Source organism: Mustelus asterias, chromosome 7 (genome assembly GCF_964213995.1).
Source record: "Mustelus asterias chromosome 7, sMusAst1.hap1.1, whole genome shotgun sequence".
NCBI lineage: Eukaryota > Metazoa > Chordata > Chondrichthyes > Carcharhiniformes > Triakidae > Mustelus > Mustelus asterias.
In genome coordinates this window covers 100,619,567-100,647,167 of record NC_135807.1, presented here as the reverse complement: position 1 = coordinate 100,647,167, position 27,601 = coordinate 100,619,567, and the positions used below count along the sequence as shown (strand labels likewise).

At 42.7% G+C, this 27,601-nt stretch overlaps 1 protein-coding gene across 9 annotated transcripts in view; it reads left to right on the top strand.

The window, feature by feature from the left end:
- Positions 1-27,601, top strand: part of clasp2 (cytoplasmic linker associated protein 2) — a 463,341-nt gene that overhangs the window by 51,635 nt on the left and 384,105 nt on the right. For all 9 annotated transcript variants that reach the window (XM_078216563.1, XM_078216560.1, XM_078216559.1 and 6 more), the window contains exons 3-6: positions 13,310-13,413; positions 16,750-16,841; positions 22,039-22,114; positions 24,130-24,227. In XM_078216563.1, the coding sequence (XP_078072689.1) occupies positions 13,310-13,413; positions 16,750-16,841; positions 22,039-22,114; positions 24,130-24,227 (370 nt within the window). The remainder of the gene's footprint in view (positions 1-13,309; positions 13,414-16,749; positions 16,842-22,038; positions 22,115-24,129; positions 24,228-27,601) is intronic.

The window sequence follows — 27,601 nt, the reverse complement described above, 5'->3', positions numbered from 1 at the left end:
TGTCTATTTTAACGCAAGGAGTGTTGTGAACAAAGTGGATGAGCTTAGAGCGTGGATCACTACTTGGAAATATGATGTGGAGACTTGGATGTCTCGGACAGGACTGGTTACTTCAAGTGCCGGGTTTCAAATGTTTCAGAAGGGACAGGGAGGGAGGCAAAAGAGGTGGGGCACTGTTGATCAGAGATAGTGTCACGGCTGCAGAAAAGATGGACACCATGGAGGGATTGTCTACAGAGTCTCTGTGGGTGGAGGTTACGAACAGGAAGGGGTCAATCACTTGGCGTTTTCTATACGCCGCCCAATAGTAACAGGGATGTTGACGAGCAGATAGGGAAGCAGATCCTGGAAAGGTGTAATAATGATGTGGAGATGCCGGCGTTGGACTGGGGTAAACACAGTAAGAAGTTTAACAACACCAGGTTAAAGTCCAACAGGTTTATTTGGTAGCAAAAGCCACACAAGCTTTCGAGGCTCTGAGCCCCTTCTTCAGGTGAGTGGGAATTCTGTTCACAAACAGAACTTATAAGACACAGACTCAATTTACATGAATAATGGTTGGAATGCGAATACTTACAACTAATCCAGTCTTTAAGAAACAAAACAATGGGAGTGGAGAGAGCATCAAGACAGGCTAAAAAGATGTGTATTGTCTCCAGACAAGACAGCCAGTGAAACTCTGCAGGTCCACGCAACTGTGGGAGTTACAAATAGTGTGACATAAATTCTGATTCTAGGATCGCATGATAAAGACTCAGGAGGAAAAAAGCAGAAATATTTATGTGAAATAGTGTGACATAAACCCAATATCCTGGTTGAGGCCGTCCTTGTGTGTGCGGAACCTGGCTATCAGTTTCTGCTCCGCGACTCTGCGCTGTCGTGTGTCGCGAAGGCCGCCTTGGAGAACGCTTACCCGAATATCAGAGGCCGAATGCCCGTGACCGCTGAAGTGCTCCCCAACAGGAAGAGAACAGTCTTGCCTGGTGATTGTCGAGCGGTGTTCATTCATCCGTTGTCGCAGCGTCTGCATAGTTTCCCCAATGTACCATGCCTCGGGACATCCTTTCTTGCAGCGTATCAGGTAGACAACGTTGGCCGAGTTGCAAGAGTATGTACCGTGTACCTGGTGGATGGTGTTCTCACGTGAGATGATGGCATCTGTGTCGATGATCCGGCACGTCTTGCAGAGGTTGCTGTGGCAGGGTTGTGTGGTGTCTTGGTCACTGTTCTCCTGAAGGCTGGGTAGTTTGCTGCGGACAATGGTCTGTTTGAGGTTGTGCGGTTGTTTGAAGGCAAGAAGTGGGGGTGTGGGGATGGCCTTGGCGAGATGTTCGTCTTCATCAATGACATGTTGAAGGCTCCGGAGGAGATGCCGTAGCTTCTCCGCTCCGGGGAAGTACTGGACAACGAAGGGTACTCTGTCCACTGTGTCCCGTGTTTGTCTTCTGAGGAGGTCGGTGCGGTTTTTCGCTGTGGCGCGTTGGAACTGTTGATCAATGAGTCTAGCGCCATATCCTGTTCTTATGAGGGCATCTTTCAGCGTCTGGAGGTGTCTGTTGCGATCCTCCTCATCCGAGCAGATCCTGTGTATACGGAGGGCTTGTCCGTAGGTGTAATAATAACAGAATTGTTGTGATGGGAGATTATAATTTCCCAAATATTGATTGGAAACTCCCGAGAGTAAGGGGTGTAGATGGGGAGGAGTTTGTTGGGTGTGTTCAGGGGGGTTTCTTGACACAGTATGTAGATAAGCCTACAAGAGGAGAGGCCGTACTTGATTTGGAATTGGGAAATGAACCTGGTCAGGTGTCAGATCTCTGTGGGAGAGCATTTTGGAGATAGTGATCATAATTCTATCTCCTTTACAATAGCATTGGAGAGAGATAGGATCAGACAAGTTAGAAAAGTGTTTAATTGGAGTAAGGGGAATTGAGAGGCTATTAGGCAGGAAATTGGAGGCTTAAATTGGAAAGAGGTTTTCTCACGGAAATGTACAGAAGAAATGTGGCAAATTTTCGGGGAATATTTGTCTGGAGTTCTGCATAGCAACGTTCCAATGAGACAGGGAAGTTATGGTAGGTTACAGGAACCATGGTGTACAAAGGCTGTAATGAATCTAGTCAAGAAGAAAAGAAAAGCTTACAAAAGGTTCAGGGAGCTAGGTAATGTTAGAGATCTAGAAGAGTATACGGCTAATAGGAAGGATCTTAAGAAGGAAATTAGGAGAGCCAGAAGGGGTCATGAGAAGGCCTTGGCAGGCAGGATTAAGAAAAACCCCAAGGCATTCTACAAGTATGTGAAGAGCAAGAGGATAAGACGTGAAAGAATAGGACCTATCAAGTGTGACGGTGGGAAGGTTTGTATGGAACCGGAAGAAATAGCAGAGGTACTTAATGAATACTTTACTTCAGTATTCACTATGGAAAAGGATCTTGGTGATTGCAGTGCAGACTTGCAGCGGACTGAAAAGCTCGAGCATGTAGATATTACGAAAGAGGATGTGTTGGAGCTTTTGAAAAGCATCAAGTTAGATAAGTCGCCGGGACCGGATGAGATGTACCCCAGGCTACTGTGGGAGGTGAGGGAGGAGATTGCTGAGCCTCTGGCGATGATCTTTGCATCATCAATGGAGACTGGGGAGGTTTCGGAGGATTGCAGATGTCGTTCCTTTATTCAAGAAAGGGAGTAGAGATAGCCCTGGAAATTATAGACCAGTGAGTCTAACCTCAGTGGTTGGTAAGTTGATGGAGAAGATCCTGAGGGGCAGGATTTATGAACATTTGGAGAGGTATAATATGATTAAGAATAGTCAGCATAGCTTTGTCAAAGGCAGATCATGCCTTACGAGCCTGATTGAAGTTTTTGAGGATGTGACTAAACACATTGATGAAGGAAGAGCAGTAGATGTATATATGGACTTCAGCAAGGCATTTGATAAGGTGCCCCATGCAAGGCTTATTGAGAAAGTGAGGGGGCATGGGATCCAAGGAGACATTGCTTTGTGGATCCAGAACTTGCTTGCCCACAGAAGGCAAAGAGTGGTTATAGATGGGTCATATTCTGCATGGAGGTCGGTCACCAGTGGAGTGCCCCAGGGATCTGTTCTGGGACCCTTACTCTTTGTGATTTTTATAAATCATAGAAATCATAGAAACCCTACAGTGCAGAAGGAGGCCATTCGGCCCATCGAGTCTGCACCGACCACAATCCCACCCAGGCCCTACCCCCACATATTTACCCACTAATCCCTCTAATCTACACATTTTAGGATTCTAAGGGGCAATTTTTAACCTGGCCAATCAACCTAACCCGCACATCTTTGGACTGTGGGAGGAAACCGGAGCACCCGGAGGAAACCCACGCAGACACAAGGAGAATGTGCAAACTCCACACAGACAGTGACCCGAGCTGGGAATCGAACCCGGGACCCTGGAGCTGTGAAGCAGCAGTGCTAACCACTGTGCTACCGTGCTGCCCTGGATGAGGAAGTGGAGGGATGGGTTGTAAGTTTTCTGATGACACAAAGGTTGGAGGTGTTGTGGATAGTGTGGAGGGATGTCAGAAGTTGCAGCGAGACATTGATAGGATGCAAGACTGGGCGGAGAAGTTGCAGATGGAGTTCAACCCAGATAAGTGTGAGGTGGTTCATTTTGGCAGGTCAAATAGTATGGCGGAATATAATATTAATGGTAGGACTCTTGGCAGTGTGGAAGATCAGAAGGATCTTGGGGTCCGAGCTCATCGGACGCTCAAAGCAGCTGTGCAGGTTGAGGCTGTGGTTAAGAAGGCATATGGCGTACTGGCCTTCATCAATGGAGGAATTGAGTTTAGGAGTTGTGAGCTAATGTTGCAGCTATATAGGACCCTGGTTGGACCCCACTTGGAGTACTGTGCTCGGGTCTGGTCGCCTCATTACAGGAAGGATGTGGAAGCCATAGAAAGGGTGCAGAGGAGATTTACAAGGATGTTGCCTGGGTTGGGGGGCATGAGGATAGGTTGAATGAGCTCGGCCTTTTCTCCTTGGAGAGACGAAGGATGATGGGTGACCTGATAGAGGTGTAAAAGCTGTTGAGAGGTATTGATCGAGTGGACAGTCAGAGGCTTTTTCCTAGGGCTGAAATGGTTGCCACAAGAGGACACAGGTTTAAGGTGCTGGGGAGCAGGTACAGAGGAGATGTCGGGGGTATGTTTTTCACTCCGAGGGTGGTGGGTGCGTGGAATGGGCTGCCAGCAACGGTGGTGGAGGCGGATTCGATAGGGTCTTTTAAGAGACTTTTGGATAAGTACGTGGAACTTAGTAAGATAGAGAGTTATAGGTAAGCCTAGTAATCGCTAAGGTAGGGACATGTTCGGCACAACTTTGTGGGCTGAAGGGCCTGTATTGTGCTGTAGTTTTTCTATTTTCCTATCTATCCGCAACATCAGGTGGCAGAGCAAAATGCCTAAAATTGAGGTTCATGCAAGGTGCCACATGTTTTGTATCAAGACCCCACTCATCGGAGCTCAGCTCTGCTGCAGTATGTGGTTTGCACATACCCAAGACATACCTGAGCACAGAATCTCTCACCTTGGGACATCCCAAACTTGGATCCAAATACTTTCTGAAAACCAATTTTCAAGCCAACAAGTTCAATCCACTAATTGGAGGGAAAAAAAATAACCCTGGCCAGATCCAAACAATAGTGTTGTCAAGACAGGATAAGCCAGTGTTTCCACCCACCAGCAGTTACTTTATCTGTAATATTTGCAATTAGTTCTGCAAACTAAGATTTGGCTTAACATTACACAAGAAACAACAATGTAGATGACGAACAACTGGTTTCCTTGCTTAAAACTCATCTATCATAATTGAACACAGTATATGAAATGTGATCTCATCAGTACATTGCAAAGGATTGTTATGATCCCTTTAAGAACTATAAATCAAAATCACCAAATTTACTAAATGATTCCAAATTAAGGAATTACGAACAAGATTTCACTTTTTATGTTTTTTTACTTGAACTTGAATCAGAACCAACATAAACTCTAAGCAGGCAAGTGATGCTGCAAATAAGAAGGTATATTACACTTAAATAGTCAATACAACAAAGGTGCATCTTTTAAACAAGTGCAAGCACCTAATATTGGTCCCTGCAAATGTGGCACCACATGTACTTCGAAGGAATTCCCTCTGAACTGACATGCCTCTGCTTCATTCCTTTTAACAGGCACCATGCAGTCTCTTGTTTTGATCTAGCTTTTCATTAACTGTCCTAACATCTTGTCAGACTCTGTCAAATCTGGGTTTGATAATGCTCACATGCAGCACCTTGAAAGGTTGTATCACGTTGAATCCACTACATAAAACTTGCTGCTTGAATCCCCCCTCCCCCGCACCAGAGATGTATGTTCAGAAATGTATATTGAATGCTCTCAACATAAACAGCTCAATCAGATTACCTCTTAATCTTCTGTACTCAAGGGAATACAAGCTATGTTTGTGCAAGCTCTCCTCCTATTTTAACTCATTATCTTGATATACTTCTGATGAAGCTAAACTGCGCTCTTTCCAAGACAGGGAAATCTTTTTTGAGATGCACTGCCCAAAATGGAGTATTATAATTGGGGGTCTGATGCAGAATTCTGTAAAACTGAAGCACGGTTCCTCCAATTTGCATTTCAATCCTTTTTTTTAAACAAAAGTATATCTTGCACATCCACTCATTTGGGTTTTGTCTGTACATTGGCCCCCAAGTGCCTCCATAGTTTCTAACTTACCCCCATTTCGAAAATTCATCATTCTTATACCATGCACTTTCCCATGTTGACCTCAATCTACCCGTTTAATTTATCGCGATACAGTTACTACTTTCTGCTTCTGTCTACCTTATTTATTATGGCACTTGGTGTCATCAACAAACTTGAAGATACAGCTCTCTGCTTCTTTGTTTAAGGCGCGCATAATATAGTTGAAGCTGAATTTGTACTACAAAATCTTGTGGGACGCAATTAGCCATATCCTATCAATTGGCATACATACCCATTCTCTTGCATTCTGTTTTTTGCCTTTTAACAAAATCCATGCACCTCCATTTTCCTTTTCGTCTCCGTGTGGTATCTTGCCAAATATCTCAGTTCACATTTTGTTTATTTGTTCCTGTGATGTGGCGTTGCTGGTAACCATGATGTAAGGATGAAGGAGTAGTGCTCCGAAAGCTAGTGGCTTTTGCTACCAAATAAACCTGTTGGACTTTAACCTGGTGTTGTGAGACTTCTTACTGTGTTGCTGGTAAGACCAGCATTTAATGGCCATCCTCATTATCTTTTGAGAAGGTGGATGTGAACCACCTTGAACTGCTGCATAGTGTGTTGCAAGTCATATCTCATCATGCCATTAGGTAGGAGTTCCAGGATTTTGACCAAGCAAAATGAAGGAATGGTGATATATTTCAAAGTCAGGATAGAGTGTAACTTTGAGGAGACCCTGGAGGTGGTGGTGTTCCCATGCGCTTTGTGTCGCTGTCCTTGTTGGTGATGTAAGCTATGGGTTTGGGAGGTTCCATCACATAGGTCAGGTAAGTTGCTGCACTGCATCTTGTAAATGATGCATACTGTTGCCATGATGTGCTGATGTTGGATAGTATGTCAATCAAGTGACTGTTTGTTTGTTTGATTTTTGAATGTTGTCAAGCTTAAGTGTTGTTCGAGCTGCATTCATCCAGGTTTGTATTCCATTACACTATTGATGTGCATTGTAGATTGTTGAGAGTAAGGAGGCTAATCACTTGCTGCAGCGCATACAACCTCTGACCAACTCTTTATAACCACAGTCCTTCTGTCGTTAGTCCAATGAAGTTCTTGGTCAGTGCTGACCCCTCAGCATATTGATGGTGGTGAATCACAATGTTGATGGCATTAACTGGAGGGGGTTATGATTTAGATTTCTTGTTGGTGATGGTTATAGTGTGGCATTTTTGTGGCATGAATATTACTTGTTATTTATAAGTCTAAATGTTATACAAGTCTTACAGCATTTGGGCATGACTACTTCATTATGTGAAGTTGTGAATGGAACATTACTGTGTAATAATCAGTGGGCATCCTACTTAAGACGGAAGGAAGATCATTGATGAAATAGCTGAAGATGGAAGGTCTTTCACATTGCCCTGGGAATTCCTGCAGTAACGTCCTGGAACTGAAATAAATTTCCAACAACCATCTTCCTTGGTGTTAGGTATGTCTCCAATTAATGGATAGTTTTCTCCTAATGCCCATTGGCCTGAATTTTGCCACAGTTGCTGGATGCCACACTTGGGCAACTGCTGTTTTGATGTCAGAAGGCCAGTCACACTTGCCTTGCATTTGGAATTCAGCTCTTGTCTATGTTTGGACAAATGCTGTAATGAGGTCTGGAGCCAAGTTGTGCTGGGGGAACCTAAGCTGAGCATCGAGCTGCTTGTTGATGAGCAAATGCCACTTGATTGAGGTGTTGATATTGTCCATCACTTTGGGGGAGAATAGGTTGATAGGATTGGCTTTTTGGATTGACAGATTGGATTTGTCCTGGTTACTATTGGGCAGGGCATACTTGGGCAACTTTGCATTGTGCCAGGTAAATGTCAGGTTTTAGATGTAGTGGAGTAGACTGATTGGAGAAGTGGCTAGTTCTCACATATATAAATCTTCAGCACTATTGCTGGGATGTTTCTAGAACCCACAGCCTTCCTTTTATTCAGCATCCTTAGCCATTTTTTGATATCCTGTGGTGTGCATTAAATTGCCTGAAGTCTGACATCTATGATGGTGGTAACCTCAGGAGAAGGCCAAGATGGATCGTCCATGTAACTTTTGGTCCACCGTGTGTCTGTATTGGCCATCAAGCACCTATCTATTCTAATCCTAATTTTCCAGCACTTCGTCCAGAGCCTTGTATGCTGTGGTGTTTCAGGTGATCATCTAAATGTTGAGGGTTCCCACCTCTGCGACCCTTTTGGGCAGTGAGTTCTCGATTTCCACCACTGTCTGGGTAAAAACGTTTTTGCTCAGATCCTTTTAAATCTGTTCCTTACTTTAAATGTATGCCCCCTGGTTATTGATCCCTCCTACTATGGGGAAATGTTCCATCCTATCTACTGTATCTATGTCCCTCAATTCTGTACATCTCGATCAGGTCTCCCCTCGGCCTTCTCTGCTCCAAGAAAATCAACCGCTTTCTGAGTGCCTTTATGGGCCATTCGTTATCCTTAATCGTTGTCTTTCTCTCCATATACTTGCACAAAACATTTAATGCTATCTTTCAATTTTTATCCCATTCCTTTTTTGCAGTTCCCACTATTTTGTTGTCCAGTCTTTGGGATTATGCAAAACCTTTACCATAATACAATTGTTCACTCTTATGTTGATTGATGCTCAATTACACAAAGATAGCTCTTGCCATTTATATTATTTGCAAATAGTGTATTGTGCCTGTACTACTACTTGGAACACTTCATCTTGTAGTTTTATCCATTATGTGTGCTGCCCAGTTTTCTCTGATTTCTGGTTCAACCCCCAGCAGCACATAAATACGAATATCAAATTTATACATGTTATGGTCACTGTTAGCTTGGTGTTCTCGTACTATTAGATTTGTTGCTTCATTCTGGCTCATTCATTACTAAAACTAATGGGGCCTTTTTTTTTCTGCACTTGGCTTGACCCTGTCCCAAAAGCCTTAATTCTGCATTTCATATGTTCATTCAAGCCGCATAAAGAATTTCCATGTCCATGAATGGAGTTGGAAGTTACTTCATAGAATCATAGAAACCCTACAGTGCAGAAGGAGGCCATTCGGCCCATCGAGTCTGCACCGACCACAATCCCACCCAGGCCCTACCCCCACATATTTACCCACTAATCCCTCTAATCTACACATTTTAGGATTCTAAGGGGCAATTTTTAACCTGGCCAATCAACCTAACCCGCACATCTTTGGACTGTGGGAGGAAACCGGAGCACCCGGAGGAAACCCACGCAGACACGAGGAGAATGTGCAAACTCCACACAGACAGTGACCCGAGCCGGGAATCGAACCCGGGACCCTGGAGCTGTGAAGCAGCAGTGCTAACCACTGTGCTACCGTGCCGCCCTCCTTCAAATATTGGAAGATACAGCACAACAAATGAACGGAAGACCTGTGCTTGCTTTATTTCTGTGCAGATGTGCTGTTAACGATAAAAATGTGAAGTACCATGATGTGCTGGGAATGGTATCTACTCTAAATTCTTGAGTGCTTTGCATTATACATAATATCTGGAATCTAATTATTTGTGCTAAGTTTGAAAGGTTCTGTGAAAGCATAGAATTACATATTGAAGTAATTAACAATACAAACAGGCCCAACTGGTCGATAACTGATGTCCGCATTTCTCTAGGCAAGCCTACCTCCTGAAATTGTGTGATTCTATTTCTTTCTTCCTCGTGCTTATCTAGCAATCCCTTCAAACCATCTGCTAGTTCTAGAACTAGTATCAGTTGGATGAGACTGTTTCATTGTAGGAGACATAGCTGACAATGCTGTCAGTAATGTCTGCCCTCAGGAACCTGGATGAAGTCAGAAATAGTGTCAAATCACAGGAGGAGGCACCTGCTCCAATTCTTTTCTTTTTGCCACATATCCATTGCTGGGTTTCAGTTGGAAGCCCTGGAGAAAGCAGTCTCTGCCCCCCCCCCCCCCCCTCAACTCCTCCCGTGGCTCTTGACAAATCAGTAAACTATTCTAGAGCACTGTTTTGATATCAAAGTTGCTCTGGCCAAGTCAAAGGATGCACCAGTTCAGTTTGATGTCTCAAGTGTGTGATGGAACTGCCTGAAGGGGGTGATTGATTTATGTAAACTTTCGAGTTTATACTTCTATGTCAATGTTTACTGTCTATGTAGATTCATGATCTGATTCTGTCTACCTGTGCCTTTGTTTTTGTTGCTGTAGTGCTGTATTTTCATTTTATAGCCACTCAATAAAAGCAGAAATGGACACAAATACTCATGCAGGAACCAATCCCAAATCACCAATCTGTATGCGTAAAATCTTTTTAGAAAGCCAGGTATAAAATTTTGCTCATGACTAGGAGGCCAAATTCCTCACTGTTCTCTTACAGTTGACAGATGCAATTGAGTACAGCCTACCATTTAAGCTCCCAGGGTGCCAAACCTTGGCAACATTGGATGAGATAACCCATCCTTTTCTATGTTCTATTGCTCAGTGCTATCAAGCACAGAACCACTTGTAAGTGCAGTTAACCCCATTCTCTTAGCTTGTAGCTCAGCTTTGTCCCCTTACACCCACACCTTGATAAATTTCAAGCTCAACATGGGGTTGAGCTTGTCTTCTGTTGTCTTCTCTGTGCAAACTCTTGGGCTAGGAATCCCCCTTCCCTGCTGTTAGTGGACCCCTTCATCCACCTGCTTAATTCTCCCTCTGGCCTCTCGGCCATTCTTGATTTCTTCATTGAGAACTGATCTTGGCTGTCTTAATTCCCATGCTCCCCTCACTTCTAACTTATCTCCCTTTGTGCATGCTACACTCTTGTGCTGACAAGGGTGGTGCTGTTGTTGTCTGGTGTACTGATTTGTATTTTACGGAGGTTGAGCACCACCTGACTGCTCCGGGTATCGTGACCCCATGACAGAACATCAAGCCCATCTTCAGGGATTGTCACTGATCACTTCTCCACGGGAGACCTTCCTTCCACAATTTTTCACCTTATGATCTCCCAAACCTGTACAGCCTGCTTCGACCCACTCTCAAAATCCACAAACAGGACTTGAATTCAGAAGAAACATGATATTGAGTTCAAACTCTCCACACATGCAGCCAGACTGATCTGAGTCTTTTTACAGCATTTTCTGTCTTTATACCACAGACTGGACTGTCTTGATAATACTTCAGCTTGTTTCTGTCCCACCAAACTTATTTTTCCTATCTTGACTGGACCAAGCTACCACCTGTTTGACCGACGTCCAATCTCGCTACACTTTGATCCCCCACCAGAGTGGTTTGATGGCTCTTCCCTACTTCCTTGAACAGGCACCCAACCAGTCCATGTCCTCTTCTACCTGGCTGAACATGTTCTTTTATTGGACATTTTCTCCTTTTAACTTGCTTCACTTATGATCTAATTATGCAATACCCACATGAATCCTTGTTATGCCAGTTTTCGTGAGGTATGTGGAACATTCCTTGTTCCAGTCCCACTCTGGACACTTCCCAACTGTACATTGATGCCTTTTTTTTAGGGCAGGAAAATGTAATCAACTTTGCTTCCAATTTCAACCTTTTTCTTCATGGGATCCATTTCTGACACTTCCCTTCCCATTCTGAACCTTTGTTTCCATGTTCATTATGGACCCAATAACAAACACGGCTACCTTGACTACACTTCCTCCCACCCTGCATCCTGTTAAGGACTTCATTCTATTACCATTTCTTTGTCTTGTAACATTTGTTCTCATGAACAGTTTCACAACAGCACTTCATTATGTCTTCCTTTCCCTCAACTGAAAAGTTTCATTCCTTCCTGCACTGTGGTTGGCAGGGTCCTCGACTCTGACCCATTTCCTGCACTGTTTTTCTCACCCCCCACCCCTCCCTCTTAGAACTATCCTCACTTTTCATCCCACCAGTTTCTACACTCAAATAAATCATCCTCCACCATTAACACCATCTCCAGCATGATATAACCACCAAATGCATTGGCCCCACCCTGTCAGCATTTCAAGGGACCATTCCCTTGCAACATCCTGGTTCCCTTGTTAATTACCCCCAACACCTGATCCCGTTATGCAATCGCAGAAAATATAATACCTGCCCTTTTACCTTTTCTCACTATCCATGGCCAACTTCCAGGTGAAGTAATAATTTCCTTGAACTCGTTTAATTTAATATTCACCACTCTGTGGTCTTTGCATTGATATGGTTCTTTCTACATTGGGGAGACCAGATATTGATAGGGTGACTGCTTTGTGCAACACTTCCATTGAAGTCTACAAGCATGATCCCTAGCCTCCAGTTGCTTGGCATTTCAATTCACCATGTTGCTGTCATGCTCATATTTCTATTCTCAACGTGCTGCAATTTTCCAGTGAACCATAACGCTTGAAGAATAGCACCTCAGTTTCTGATTCCGCACTTTACATCCTCCATGACTCAAGATTGAATTCAGCAATTTAGACCATGAACTCTGTCCCTTGTTTTGGTCCTTTTTTTGCCATGTGCTGGTATGAATCTTGCTTTCTGTTTTACCTTGCTTTATTCATTATTCTTCCATTCACAGCCTAGACAAATGGTTTCTTTACAATAACAATTACCTCTCCCTTTACTTTTTTTTCTCTATGGCATCTATGCCATTTAATGTCTGCTACCTTGGACAGGAAGACAAGACCTTGGAGCAGACAAGATTATCTTGGAGAGTAGAAGGCTGATTGAGGTGTACAAAATTTGTGAGGGATATAGATGGGAAGATATCTTTCTCAGTTGAAAGATCAATAGCCAAGGGGCATAGGTTTATGGTCAGGACCTATAGAGAGGACTTGAGGAAAAACCTTTTTACCGAGTGTGGTGGGAGTCTGGAACACTCTACCTGAAAGCGTGGTGGAAGTGGGGACCCCCACATCATCTGAGAAGCATTTAGATAAACACTTGAAATGCCATAGCATGCAAGGCTACTGACCAAGTGCTGGAAAATGGAATTGGAATAGATTGGTTTCTGATGGCCGCCACAGTTGTGATGGGCTGAAGGGCTTCTTTCTGTGCTGTGTTTTGTTTTCCACCACCACCTCCCCTGCCCTTGAAGCCCATCACATTAACAGTGTTTCTCTGTCTCTACAGATGCTACCAGGCCTGCTGAGTATTTTCAGCACTTTGTTTTTATTTCTGTGATTTCCAGCATCTGCAGTTTTTTGCTTTTATTCCCTTTCTGCTGCAAATGTGCGTTGCTTGCATGTCATTTTGCTTTATTGTCAGCTTACAAATAGCAAGGTATTTTCAAAAAAAAGTTTTAAAATCTATCGAAGCAAATTTAGTGTGGTAGAGACACCCAAAGAAAACCTGAGCTGTGTCACCCTGGCCAATACTTAAAGAACTAAGCAATCAGTACTTTTGACAGTTATGTGCCAGCTTTTCAACCGTTTTTTTCTGTTTGTTTTGTCATTTGAAATTGTGTGGCTTTAAAATCTCATTCTTGGGTGTTTAACGCAAGTTATGAAAACACAAACTGAAATGAGAATAATGATGCAGTATTAGTAACATATGCAAAGATTGTTTACTCATGGCATGTTTTAATTTCTCCAGTGGTACCAGCACTTGTAGACCGTTTAGGCGATACCAAAGATCAAGTCAGAGAACAAACACAGAATCTTCTTGTCCGAATAATGGATCAGGCTGTATCACCCCAGGTATGTTTTTTTTTGGGGTTTCCAACTGTATTGGACTAACTTTTTGTCATCGAAAAGCAATTGTTTTTGAAACATTGGCATATTATCTTTGTTTTCAAGTTCCAGAAATGTTTTTGCTTACAGGTAATGGTGCAGAATTATTGTTGTCTTTCAGTTTCTGGTCTGAGAATTGCTGGATGCTTTTTCTTCCATCAACAAGCAGTCTGTTGGTGTACAATGAGCAGTTCAGAGGTTGCATAGGTTGTCTTAATGGAACAAAACAAGATTCATAATTGGTCTTAACTAACGTCCTGTAAATTGGTGAACTATATTGCAACAACTGTTTATTTCTGTCTGGCGCAAGAGCAAAATTGGCCAATCCATGACTTAGAAAGGAAATTCGAGATAGTATTTGATCCAAGGGCAAAGCATACAGATTGGCCAAAAAAAAAAATTGGTCTGAGGATTGGGAGCACTTTAGAATTCAGCAAAGAAGGACCAAGAAATTGATTAAGAAGGCGAAAATACAGGACTGAAAGTAAGGTTGCAGGGAACATAAAGACTGACACTAAGAGTTTCTATAGATACGTGAAGAGAAAGAGATTGGCGAAGACAACTGTAGGTCCCCTACAGACAGAAACGGGGGACCAAGAAATGGCTGAGCAACTGAATACTTAGTTTGGTTCTGCCTTCACATATAAGAGGGCACAAATCAGATACCAGAAATGTTGGAGAATGCAAGATTTAGTGAGAGGGAAGAACTGAGGGAGATCAATATGAGTAGAGAAATGGTGCTGGGAAAATTGATGGGAATGAAGGCGGATAAATCCCCAGGGCTTGATAATCTACGTCCCAGAGTACTTAAGGAAGTGGTTCTAGAAATTGTGGATGCATTGTTGGTCATCTTCCGAGACTCTATAGACTCTGGAACAGGCCCTGCAGATTGGAGGGTGGCTAAGGTCGCTCCAATATTCAAAAAGGGAGGCAGAGAGAAAACGGGGAATTATAGACCAGTAAACCTAACACTGGTAGTGAGGAATATTCTCAAATCCATTATCAAGGACTTTATAATGGAGCATTTAGAAAGCAGTGGCAAGATCAGACAGAGTCAGCATGGATTTATGAAGGGGAAATCATACTTGACAAATCTGTTAGAATTCTTTGGAGATGTAACTCGTAGAGTTGACAAGGGGGAGCTCGTCAATGTCTATATTTGGACTTTCAAAAAGCGTTTGACAGAGTCCTGCATAAGAGATTATCATGCTAGATTAAAGCGCATGGGATTGGGGAAGCGTATTGAGATGGATAGAAAACTGGTTGGCAGAGAGGAAACAAAGAGTAGGAATTAATGGGTGATTTTCAAATTGGCAGGCAGTAACTAGTGGGTTGCCACAGGGATTGGTGCTCGGACCCCGGCTATTCACAATATAAATTAATGATTTGGATGAGGGAACAAAATGTAACATTTCAAAGTTTGCACATGATACCAAATTGGGTGGGAGGGTGAACTGTGATGAGGATGCAGAGATCCTTCAGAATGATCTGGACAGGTTGGGTGAGTGGGCAAATCAATGGCAGGTGCAGTATAATTTGGATAAACGTGAGGTTATTCACTTTGGAAGCAAAAACAAGATGGCAGGTTACTACCTGACTGTAAATTGGGAGAGGGGAGTGTGCAACAGGACCTGGGTGCATCAGTCACTGAAGGTAAGCATGCAGGTGCAGCAGGTTATAAAGTCGGCAAATGGCATGTTGGCCTTCATTGCGAGAGGTTTCGCGGACAAGAGCAGGGATATGTTGTTGCAATTATACAGGGCCTTGGTGAGGCCACACCTAGAATATTGTGTGCAGTTTTGGTCTCCTTTCCTGAGGAAGGATGTTCTTGCTCTCGAGGGAATACAGCAAAGGTTTACCAGGCTGATTCCAGGGATGGCGGGACTGATATATGAGGAGAGATTGACGAGACTAGGATTGTTTTCACTGGAGTTCAGATTAATGAAGGGCCGGGGGGGAATCTCATCGACTTACAAAATTCCAACAGGACTCGACAGAGTAGATGCAGGGAGGATGTTCCCGATGGTGGGGATGTCCAGAACCAGGAGTCACAGTCTGAAGATCCAGGGTAGACCATTTAGGTTGGAGGTGAGGAGACATTTCTTCACCCAAGAGTGGTGAGCCTGTGGAATTCATTACTACAGGAAATAGTTGATGCCAAAACATTAAATGTATTCAAGAGGCGGCTGGAACTTGCACTTGGGGCAAAAGGGTTCAAAGGTTATGGGGTGAAAGCAGGATTAGGCTATAATCATTGAATCCTACAGTGCAGAAGGAGGCCATTTGGCCCATCGAATTTGTACCAACCACAATCCCACCCCGGCCCTACTCCTGTAACCACATTTACCCTGCTAATCCCCCGGTACTTGGGTCAATTTATCATGGCCAATCAACCTGACCTGCTCATCTTTGGACTGTGGGAAGAAACCGGAGCACCCGGAGGAAACGCATGCAGACATGGGGAGAATGTGTAAACTCCACATAGTGGCCCGTGGCCAGAATTGAACCCAGGTCCCTGGCGCTGTGAGGCAGCAGTGCTAACGACTGTGCCACTGTGCTGGTCCCACAGCACCAATCCCTGTGGCACCCCACGAGTTACTGCCTGCCAATTTGAAAATCGCCTATTAATTACTACTCTTTGTTTCCTCTCTGCCAACCAGTTTTCTATCCATCTCAATACGCTTCCCCAATCCCATGCGCTTTAATCTTGCATGATAATCTCTTATGCGGGACTTTGTCAAATGCTGACTGAAAGTCCAAATATACCACAGACTGAGTTGAGTTGGACGATCATCCATGATCGTGATGAATGGTGGAGCAGTCTTGAAGGGCTCATTGGCCTCCTCCTACTCTTATCTTCTGTGTTCCTATGAATAGGAAAGAACAGAAGCCAACCCATGGGGGTTAAGAATCACTTTGGACTGATTTGGGGAGAATTGAATGTCTGTTTCAAGGACAGTGTAATATATATCTGTGAACTGTGCTGTTTTGCTTGTACTGTAAAAGGAGGTATCCCTTTCTGTGGTTTGATGTATAAATACATCAAATACTCAGTATTTGCTCAATAGTGTTTTAAGATTTTTGTTACAGTAAACATCTGAAAACATGAAATCTTTTCATGTTATTCTTCCAGCTATTAACTGCAAGTTTCAATTTCTTAAAGTTATGATCTCTACAGGGATCATAACAAAAGCCATCACTCAATCTCAGTTTGGTCTCCACAATATGATGGAGATTGTGTCATTGTGAGCAATTTTAATATTTGATGTGGCTTCTGTGTAATACAGTGAAATTTTCTTTCAGTATGCTTGGGAACGATTAACTTCAGGGTTTAAACACAAGAACTTTCGGACACGTGAAGGAGTCTGCCTGTGCCTCATCACGACACTGAACATGTAAGTCAAGCATTTTACCATGTTAAGACAATTCACAGTCTACTTCTGGAATAAATATTAAGTTGAATGTCAGCAAAGATCATTTTCGGGTAGAGCTTTGCCCATTTAAAAATGGAGTTACCCAATTGTGCTTGCTTTCATGTTGGCTTTTGTCCAGGTGTAATTTTTCAAGTCTAAGTGTGACCAAAATCATCTGTTTCCGTATCATCCAGATTTTGAGCATTTGCAGCAATTGGCAAATGTTGCACTTTGTGCTTACTTTGTCAATAAATGCAGTAACTCATCTGTGAGGGAGTAAAACTTGTGGTGAATTTTCCCTTACTATTGCATGTGATTAAGAATTTACTTCCCTTCATATTTCACTATTAAAAATTATAGGATCATAGTTTTACAGGACAGAAAGAGGTCCTTTTCCCCATCATGTCTGTGTTGGCCATCAAGCACCTATCTCCTCTTATCCCATTTTTCTGCATTTGATTCATAGCCTTGTATGCTATGATGTTTCAAGTGATCAACTAAATGCTTCTTAAATGTTGAGGATTCCTGCCTCGACTACCCTTTCAGGCAGAGAGTTCTAGATTCCCATCATCGTCGGGGTGAAAAAGGTTTTCCTCAGGTAACCTCCAAATCTCCTGCTCCTTACTTTCAATCTATGCTCTCTGGTTATCAACCTCTCAATTAAGGGACAAGCTTCTTCCTATCTACCCTATTTATCCCTGATAATGTTATACACCTCAATTAAATCGCCGCTTGGTCTTCTCTGCTCTAAGGATAACAATCCCAGTCTACTAGTCTCTCTTCATAACTGAAACACTCCAGCCCATGCAAACATCCTGATGAATATCCTCCGCTGCATCTTTTCTAGTGCAATTACATCCTTTCCACAGTGTGACAACCAGAATTGCCCGTCTACATCATCCTGTAATAAAAGGCTTTCCTCCTTGCTATTTAGCACGCCACCAATTTTTGGGTCATTTGTGAACTTCATAATATCCCCCACTTTCCCAGCTAAATCATTAATATACACCCCAAATGACAAGAGACCTAGCACTGATCCCTGCGGTACACCATTGGACTCAGGCTTCCAGTCACAAAAGCAACCTAGAACCATCACCCTATGCCTCCTGCCACCTAGCCAATTTTGGATCAAATTCATCAAATTGCCCTGGATCCCATGGACTCTTGCCTTCTTGACCATTCTCCCATGTGGGATATTTTCAAAAGCCTTACTGATTACTACAACTACACACCTAGTCACCGCCTTAAACTTCAATCAAATTTGTTAGACCTGATCTCCCCCTGACAAAGTCATGCTGACTATCCTTGATAAATCCTTGCCTCTCAAAGAGGAGAATTCTGTCCCTCAGAATTTTTTCCAAGTTCCCTACCATTGATGTTTGTTAGACTCATTGGCCTGTAATTACCTGTTTTTTCTTCCCTCTATTTCCTTTTTTGAATAATGCTAAAACATTAGCTGTGTTCCAATCTTTTGTCACCTCTCCTGTGGCCAAAGAGGAATTGAAAATTAGTGTCAAAGCCCCTGCAATCTGCTCACTTGCTTCACGCAGCAGCCGAGGATGCATCCTATTTGGACCTGGGGATTTATGCACTTTTAAGCCTGCTAAAACCAGAAACACTACCTCACAATGCTAATCTGTTCAGTTAGACCACAGTCCCCCTTCTTGATTTCTATAACTACATTGTCCTTCTCAATACTGAACAGAGATACAAAATACTAATTTAGTATTTCATCTAAGTCTTCTGGTGCCAACACGCATTGCTACTTTCGCCCTAATGGATCCTTCTTGCCCTTGATATACTTATAAAACACCTTGGGATTTTCCTTTATTTTGCCTGTCAGTATTTTATCATGCCCCCTCTTCGCTTTCCTCATTAATTTTTTAAGTAGCCCCCCGCCTCCTCATCTCAGTTGTAAATCTACCGCCTCAACCTATACCTGTGACCTCTTGTTCTAGATTCCCCCATGGGGGAAACATTTGGTCCACATTTACTTTATCAATCCCTAGTAGTATTTTATATCTGAATCAGAACCCCCCTCATCCTTCTAAACTCCAGCAAGTATAAGCCCAAACTGTTTAACCTCTCCTCCTATGTCAACTCTTTCACCCCCAGAATCAGTCTGGCGAACCTCCTCTGAACTGCCTCCAATTCCGCAACATCCTTCCTAAGGAGACCAAAACTGGACCCCATACTCCACATGTGGTCTCGCCAACAACCTATACAATTGCAACAATACTTCTTGACTTTTATACTCCAGTCCTTTCATTCCATTTGTCGCCTTTATCACATGTTGTACCTGCATATCGACTTTCTGCGATTCATGAACAAAGGCACCCAGCCAGATCCCTCTGCCTAGACACATTTTTGAATCTGCTTTCCATTTGATAATTTGCTTTTGTATTTTTTCTGTCAAAATGGATAACGTCACATTTATCCACATTAAACTCCATTCTCCTAGCCTGTCTTTTTCCATCTCTAAAATCTTTATCTCCTCTTCACTGCCTGCTTTCTCACCTATTTTAGTATCATCTGCAAGTTTTGCAGTGTTACACTCTGTCCCTGCTTGCAGATTATTTACATAGATTGTAAACAGTTGCGGTCCGAGAACTGACCCTTGAGGCACCCTGCCAGTTACAGTTCACCAACCAGAGAAGGACCCATTTATCCCGACTCTCTGCTCAGTCAGTTAGCCAATCCTTAATCCAATCTCGTACTCTATCCCCAATCTCCTGCAATCTCACCTTCTGGATCAACCTTTTATACGGCACCTTGTCAAATGCCTTCTGAAAGTCCAGATATACCACATCCACAGGTTGCCTATTATCCACCTTGCTGATTATGTCCTCAAAAAACTTTGAGCAAGTTTGTCAAGCATGACTTGTCCTTCATAAAATCATGCTTACAATGGTGGATTAAGCTTTCTTTTCAAATGTTCAGACATCATCTCCTTGATTGATTCCAGCAGCTTCTCCACCACAGAGGTCAAGTTAACTGGCCTGTAGTTTCCTTTTGTCCGTCTCTCCTTTTACGAATAGGGGTGTCACATTCGTATGTTCCCAATCCACTGGGATCTTTTCAGAATCCAAGAAATTTTTAAATATCACAGCCAAGTATCCACTATCTCTACTGCCGCCTCTTTTTAATACCCCAGGGGAAGGCCATCAGGTTCCAGAGACTTATCTGCCTTTAAACCCATTAGTTTATTCGTTACTTTCTCCCTAGTGATGGTTATTGTACCTCTCATCAACTGCAGTTTTAGGAAAATTTTCATTATTCTCTACCGTGAAGACAGAGGCAAAATATTGGTTCAGTACCTCTGCCGTCTGTGTTTCCACACACACCCCCCACCACCCCCCAAGTGTCGCCCTCTAAAGGGTCAACACTCTAGCTGTTGTCTTTCTCTTTATGTACACTTATAAACTTTTGGTACCCATGTTTCTTTTTTCTGCTCGCTTCCTTTCATAGTTCATCCTCGTTCTTTTGATTTTAGCTTTAGTAGCCTTTTGCTGAACCTTGAAGTTCTCCCTATTCTCTAGCTTAACACTAGGTTTTGCAGTATGATTATGTCCTAGTATTTTGCATTTTCGTCCCCTTTGACTTCCTTGATTCGCCATGCAATATTTTTCATTCTTTTACAATTCCTCTTCCTCTCAGGAATATAATTTAATTGAGAGGTATTTAATATCTGCCTGAACATCCACCATTCTTCCTCAACTATCCTACCTCAGTTGTGTCCAGTTTACTAGGGCCAACTTTTTCCTCCAGGCATGTATAATTACCTCTTCCCAACACTAAAACTTGTTTTTTTTTCTCACTCAGTCTAAATCTGAAATTCCAGCATACTGTGATCACTCTTTCCAAAAGCATCCTTAATGGCAAGACTATTTATCAACCCTTCTTTGTTACATAATACTAAATCTAAAATAGCCTGCTCCCTGGTTGGCTCCACACCATATTGCTCTAAGAAACAATCCCTCATACAATCTATGAAATCTCCCTCGAGGCTCCTTGCCAATTTGATCCAGTCAATATGCATTTTAAAATCACCCATGATTACTGTTGTGTCCTGCTTACAAGCCCTGATTATTTCTTGGTTTATACTATGTCCCACTTTGGAAGTATTGCTTAGGGGCCTGTAAATTATTCCTACCTTTTATTTCCACCCAAATCAATTCAGCATTTTGGCCCTTAGTGCCAAGATCATTTGTTAATACAGCCTTGATGTCATCTTCACCAATAAAGCAACTCCACTTCCTGCTCCATCCTGCCTATCCTTTCGGAATACTGAGTACCCTTGGACATTCAACTTCCGGTCCTCCTGTAACTATGTTTCAATAATCCCCACCAAATCATACTTATTTACCTCTAATTTGTGTCGTCAGCTCATTGACCTTATTCCAAATACTGTGTGCATTTAGGTACAGGGATTTTAAATAAATCCCCACTGATTTGTCTTTCCCTTGCAAAATTTTCTTGTGCACTGTTTTTCACACATTTCAACATCCTTTATTAATCTCTGATAACACTCAGTCTCATCTCCAACTTTCACTCCCACGGTCACCTTACGTTTTGATTTTTTTTTCAAGCCTCCCTTTTTTCCTTATCCAGTCCTGTATATCCATTGACATCCATGTTGTCTGGATTTTTTTTGGTCCCACCTTTTACCTTTACGGGATCATGTTGGCTTGTGTTCTCTTCCTTTTTAAATGACTCCCATTGCTCTGATGTGGATTTCCCTACAGGTAGCTGCTTCGTGTTGGCTTTGGCCAGATCCTGTCTTGGATTAAAATTGTTTTTTCCCCCAATTCAGAACTTGTATTTCTGGTGTCTTTGTCCTTTTCCATAACTACCTTAAATCCTACTGAGTTATGGTCACTACCACCAAAATGTTCCCGACTGACAATTTTTAAAAATGTAATTTGAGACAATTCTGAAGAATAGAAGAAAGTAAACTGTTCATAATTATTGATGGAAATTAACATTTCTCTTGTATGCGTATGATTAAAATACTTTGGGTTAAAATGTATGTCAGCTTTACCTACTTGCATTGTAATGTCCATGTAGTAGAATCCATAATAAAATGGATTGGAGCAGAGGTAATGTGCTGTGTGTAACTTTTTTTCCCCAACATATTGCAATGCAATTCAGTCAACTGGATCTAATCTTTGTTTTGCAGTTATGGGGCACAACCATTAACATTAAGCAAAATAGTACCACACGTATGTAACCTACTCGGGGATCCAAATAGTCAGGTATGTTCAGAATTTCTCAACAGTTCACAGCATCAAACAAAATGAATATGGTGACAAACCTGCAATGTAATGAAGTTGTGTAATTATTTTGTAACAATTTCTAAAGCACCTTTTATGATTTCTCTCTGCGTGGGTTTTCTCCAGGTGCTCCGGTTTCCCCTCTCAGTCCAAAGATATGAGAGTTAGGTGGATTGGCCACACTAAATTGCCTCTTGGTGTCAGGGGGATTAGCAGGGTTACAGGGATAGGGCCTGGATGGGATTGTTATCAGTGTAGACTTGATGGGCCAAATGGCCTCCTTCAGCACTGTAGGAATTCTGTTATTTTCTTGAAGTTCTCTACATGAAGAGTCACTTAAAACTGCACTCTTATGCTGACACCAATGGATCTGTTAACAAGAGTTGTCTGTTTTGTGCATCAAGAACATTCAGTTGCATTCGGTACTGTTGTAGGTAAATAATACCTCTGAGACTAGTCGTGAGTCAAAGTACAGTGGCTTTATTACAAAAGCTTTTGGGAGAAGTTGGGTCCTCAAAGCGGTCTGCCAACCTTCTCCCTGAATGCAAGTAAGTGTGGGTATTTATACATTATGGTTCCCAGCCCCAGTCACGCGCAGTTCCCATCACGACCTGCAGTTCCAGGCTTCGGCCGTTTCTGCCTTGAAATAACTTGTGGTCGCGGCTGTCCCAGCAGGATTCCTGCTTTCAAACAGCCGTTATCACGCTTTAACATCTGCAGCTGTTTAGCTATGTTTAGCTAGCAGCTAGCACACAAGCCTGCACAAACAGGTACGGTTTACAATGTCCTTGCATAGATTCTAGGTACAAAATTCATTAACCCTTTCCCTTCAGTACTGACAATGCACGATTGGAGGTTGTGTGTTTGTACCAGGCAGGTGAGCTGTTAAGTGTTGTGATAACTTGGTATTATATGGGCAAATGAGACAGATGAAATTATGGTACAATAATTACACCTTTAGTTGTATCCTCAACCAATAATTAAAAATGCACCATAGCCAACTGCTTAAGGTGTTGCAATGAAGCAACAACCTTGATGGTGTGCCCAATCTACAGACTGGAATTTGAATCCAAAGCCATCTGATGCTGAGAAAAAACTAAGCCAAGCTAAAGCAATTTTTGTTGCTGTATATTGCTGAATAATCAATCAGAAACCCTTGTGATTTTATGTGTTAACTTCACCAACAAATTAATGGCTTGAATTGTTTTATTCCCAACAACTTTTGAAACTGTGTTTTGATAGCATAAAGTGGTATCATAATGGGCAACGTCTATCTGTAGGTTGCCAGTTTCAATTTCACTACCAATTTCAGGTGATGGCATTGGTCTTCAGAAACTTGACATTTGGAAATTGGTGCACAATACTTTTAAGCTTTGTTGTGCGCTTCTGGCTGTTGTTACTTAATCACAGAAATATTCTTGTGAAAATGACCAGTAAAACATGAGTATAATAGTTTCTGAGACAGCGTATTGCTTGCACTTGTTTTGCCACCTTTATCTGTTTGTTTCTCATGGCATTGTACTGCATCTTCTGAGCAGATTCCAAAGCAGCAACAGATTCTGATAACCTCGCTATAGCTGTTATTTATATGTGTCCTGACATTGAGTATTGGTTACCTTTTCAGCTCAACCAACATTACTGTCCAGCCGTGTTTGTCCCTGGCAAATGTATTTGCAACAGAGATTGCTGAAAAGCCATTTTTAAAAAAATCAAGGAAACTGGCTTCGGTTTTTCCCTTACCAAGGAATACTGGGGCCAGTTGTCGTTCTGCCATTCCACTCCAGAAAAAATAGGATAACTTAAATGAATGTGCAGTAACTTGATTGATATTTATTGTTCAAAATATACCATAGTGTAGTTTGAGTCATTTGTGTTCATGTCTGATCTCTGACAGCTTTTTCTATCCATCCTACTTCCTTCACCTCAACCCATCCTCACCCTGTTGCCGTTCCTCTTGGTTGAAAATGCAGTAATGGGTTTCCACTGCACCTCCACAGGTCAGGGATACAGCCATGAGTGCCATGGTGGAAATTTATCGTCATGTTGGGGAGAAAGTGCGAGCTGACCTCAGCAAAAAGGGAGTTCCACAAGCACGGTAAATTTCTTGAATGGATTAATCATGATCACTCACTTTATAGGCTGCATGTTGTGCAGGTTCAACAGCATTTGAAAACTTGCAAGTCTATTTGTTTCAATGATATTTATTGAAACTGAAATGCATTGGCACAATAAACGGTGATAATTTAAAGCTCTGACACTTTTAATAGTTGCTGCTGCATATATTGAAAATCAATGCAAAATATTGCCACCTAAATTGCAATAATTGAAGTGTTGAATGGACTTGTTGGAACCACATTAGGCTTAATTGTTATTATTTCTCAAGGTAGTTCAGATAAGTGCATAAACTTTCATGTGATATGCTGTAAAGTTCAAGCCCATACACTCCTAGGAATCGAGCTAGAAAGAAAGATGTAGTAAATGACTTTAACTGTTTATGATCCTAAAGTGATAGTGCGTTGAAGTAGATCAGTGTAAAAGGTTACAATAAAGAAAGATTGGGCAAAATCAAGCAACTGTAAAATCTTTTCCATAATTTCAACTGTAATGCTTCATGTTCTAATCTTAGAATGATAGCATTGTACAACGCAGGAGGTTGTTTGGTTCATTGTTTCTGCACCAGCTCTTGTAAAGAGTAACCCAGTTAGTCTGACTCCCCAGTCTCCATTTTTTTTTCTCCTTCAAATATTTATTCAATTCTCTCTGCAAGTAAGACATGCCTTTTACAGTGTGATTCTGTGATGTAACGAGCAAACCACCTGATGACACCAACTAAAAGGGAAGTAAAATGTTAGCTAAATTACATTCGGAAATTCATTATGCACCCTTTTGCACAAGTTTGAATGAGCCTTTCCCTCACACTCTCGGAAATTTATGGGATCATAGAATGGTTACAGCTCAGAGATGGCCAATTAGTCTGCCATGTCTCTGCTGGCTCTTAGCAAAAGCTAGTCCCACTCCCACATGCTTTCCCTGAAGCCCTGTAAATTCTCTTTCTCCAGGTGCTTACTGCTATCAAACGACAATTTGCTAGTTGAATCTGCCTGCACCATAGTCACAGAAAACGCATCCCAATTCTAATTACCTGGTGTAATCAAATTTTTCCTCATGTCATCATTGCTAAATCACCTTTAGATTGATGTTTTCTGGCTCTTGACCATTTAGCCAATGAGATCAAGTTCTTTGATCAACTATCTGAGCAGAACACTCTCAGCCTCTCCAGTTTATTTATATAATAATAGTCCCTGATCTGGAACCATTATTGTCAATTTTCCTGCACCTTCTCTGAGTACACAAATTTGGAGATGATATTCCAGTTGTTAAGAGTTTTCTATAGGCCCCCAAATAGTAATAGAGATGTGGAGGAAGAAATTGCCAAGCAGATTATGGATAGGTGTGGAGGTCACAGCGTAGTTGTCATGGGTGACTTTAACTTTCCAAATATTGATTGCAGCATTTATAGGTCGAATAGTTCGGATGGGGCAGTTTTTGTACAGTGTGTGTAGGAGGGTTTCCTGACACAATATGTGGATAGGCCGACAAGAGGTGGGGCCACATTGGACTTGGTACTGTGTAATGAACTGGGCCAAGTACCTTGTATAAAGTCCCTTGTATAAAGTATAAACATAGAACATAGAAAGTCACAGCACAAACAGGCCCTTCGGCCCACAAGTTGCGCCGATCACATCCCCACCTCTAGGCCTATCTATAGCCCTCAATCCCATTAAATCCCATGTACTCATCCAGAAGTCTCTTAAAAGACCCCAACGAGTTTGCCTCCACCACCACCGACGTCAGCCGATTCCACTCACCCACCACCCTCTGAGTGAAAAACTTACCCCTGACATCCCCCCTGTACCTACCCCCCAGCACCTTAAACCTGTGTCCTCTCGTAGCAACCATTTCAGCCCTTGGAAATAGCCTCTGAGAGTCCACCCTATCCAGACCCCTCAACATCTTGTAAACCTCTATCAGGTCACCTCTCATCCTTCGTCTCTCCAGGGAGAAGAGACCAAGCTCCCTCAACCTATCCTCATAAGGCATGCCCCCCAATCCAGGCAACATCCTTGTAAATCTCCTCTGCACCCTTTCAATGGCTTCAACATCTTTCCTGTAATGAGGTGACCAGAACTGCGCGCAGTACTCCAAGTGGGGTCTAACCAGGGTCCTATAAAGCTGCAGCATTATCTCCCGACTCCTAAACTCAATCCCTCGATTAATGAAGGCTAGTACGCCATACGCCGCCTTGACCGCATCCTCCACCTGCGAGGCCGATTTAAGAGTCCTATGGACCCGGACCCCAAGGTCCTTCTGATCCTCTACACTGCTAAGAATGGTACCCTTCATTTTATACTGCTGCTCCATCCCGTTGGATCTGCCAAAATGGATCACCACACACTTATCCGGGTTGAAGTCCATCTGCCACTTCTCCGCCCAGTCTTGCATTCTATCTATGTCTCGCTGCAACTTCTGACATCCCTCCAAACTATCCACAACACCACCTACCTTGGTGTCGTCAGCAAACTTACCAACCCATCCCTCCACTTCCTCATCCAGGTCATTTATGAAAATGACAAACAGCAAGGGTCCCAGAACAGATCCCTGGGGCACTCCACTGGTCACTGACCTCCATGCAGAGAAAGACCCCTCCACAGCCACTCTCTGCCTTCTGCAGGCAAGCCAGTTCTGGATCCACAAGGCAACAGCCCCTTGGATCCCATGCCCTCTCACTTTCTCAAGAAGTCTTGCATGGGGGACCTTATCGAACGCTTTGCTGAAGTCCATATAGACCACATCCACCGTCCAAAGATGTGCAGGTTAGGTTGATTGGCCATGCTAAAATTGCCCTTAGTGTCCTGGGATGCGTAGGTTAGAGGGATTAATGGGTAAAATATGTAGGGATATAGGGGTAGGGCCTGGGTGGGATTGTGGTCGGTGCAGACTCGATGGGCCGAATGGCCTCTTTCTGTGCTGTAGGGTTTCTAAGATTAGAAGTGTTAGATTTGTTTGTGGGAGAGCACTTGGGAGATAGTGACCACAATTCAGTGTCTTACATTATTGCAATGGAGAGGGATAGGGCCATACGGCAGGGCAAGGTTTATAATTGGGGGAGGGGTAATTATGATGTGATTAGGGAACATAAGATGGGAACAGAAACTGTCAGGGAAAGGCACAAATGAAAAGTTGAGCTCGTTCAAGGAACAAATACTGCGTGTCCTTGATTGGTATGTCCCTGTCAGGCAGGGAGGAAATGGCCGAGTGAGGGAACCATGGTTCACAAAAGAGGTTGAATGTCTTGCCAAGAGGAAAAAGGAAGCGTATGTAAGGATGAGAAAACAAGGTTCAGTTGGGTCGCTTGAGGGTTACAAGGTAGCAAGGAATGAGCTTAAAAAAAGGGCTTAGGAGAGCTAG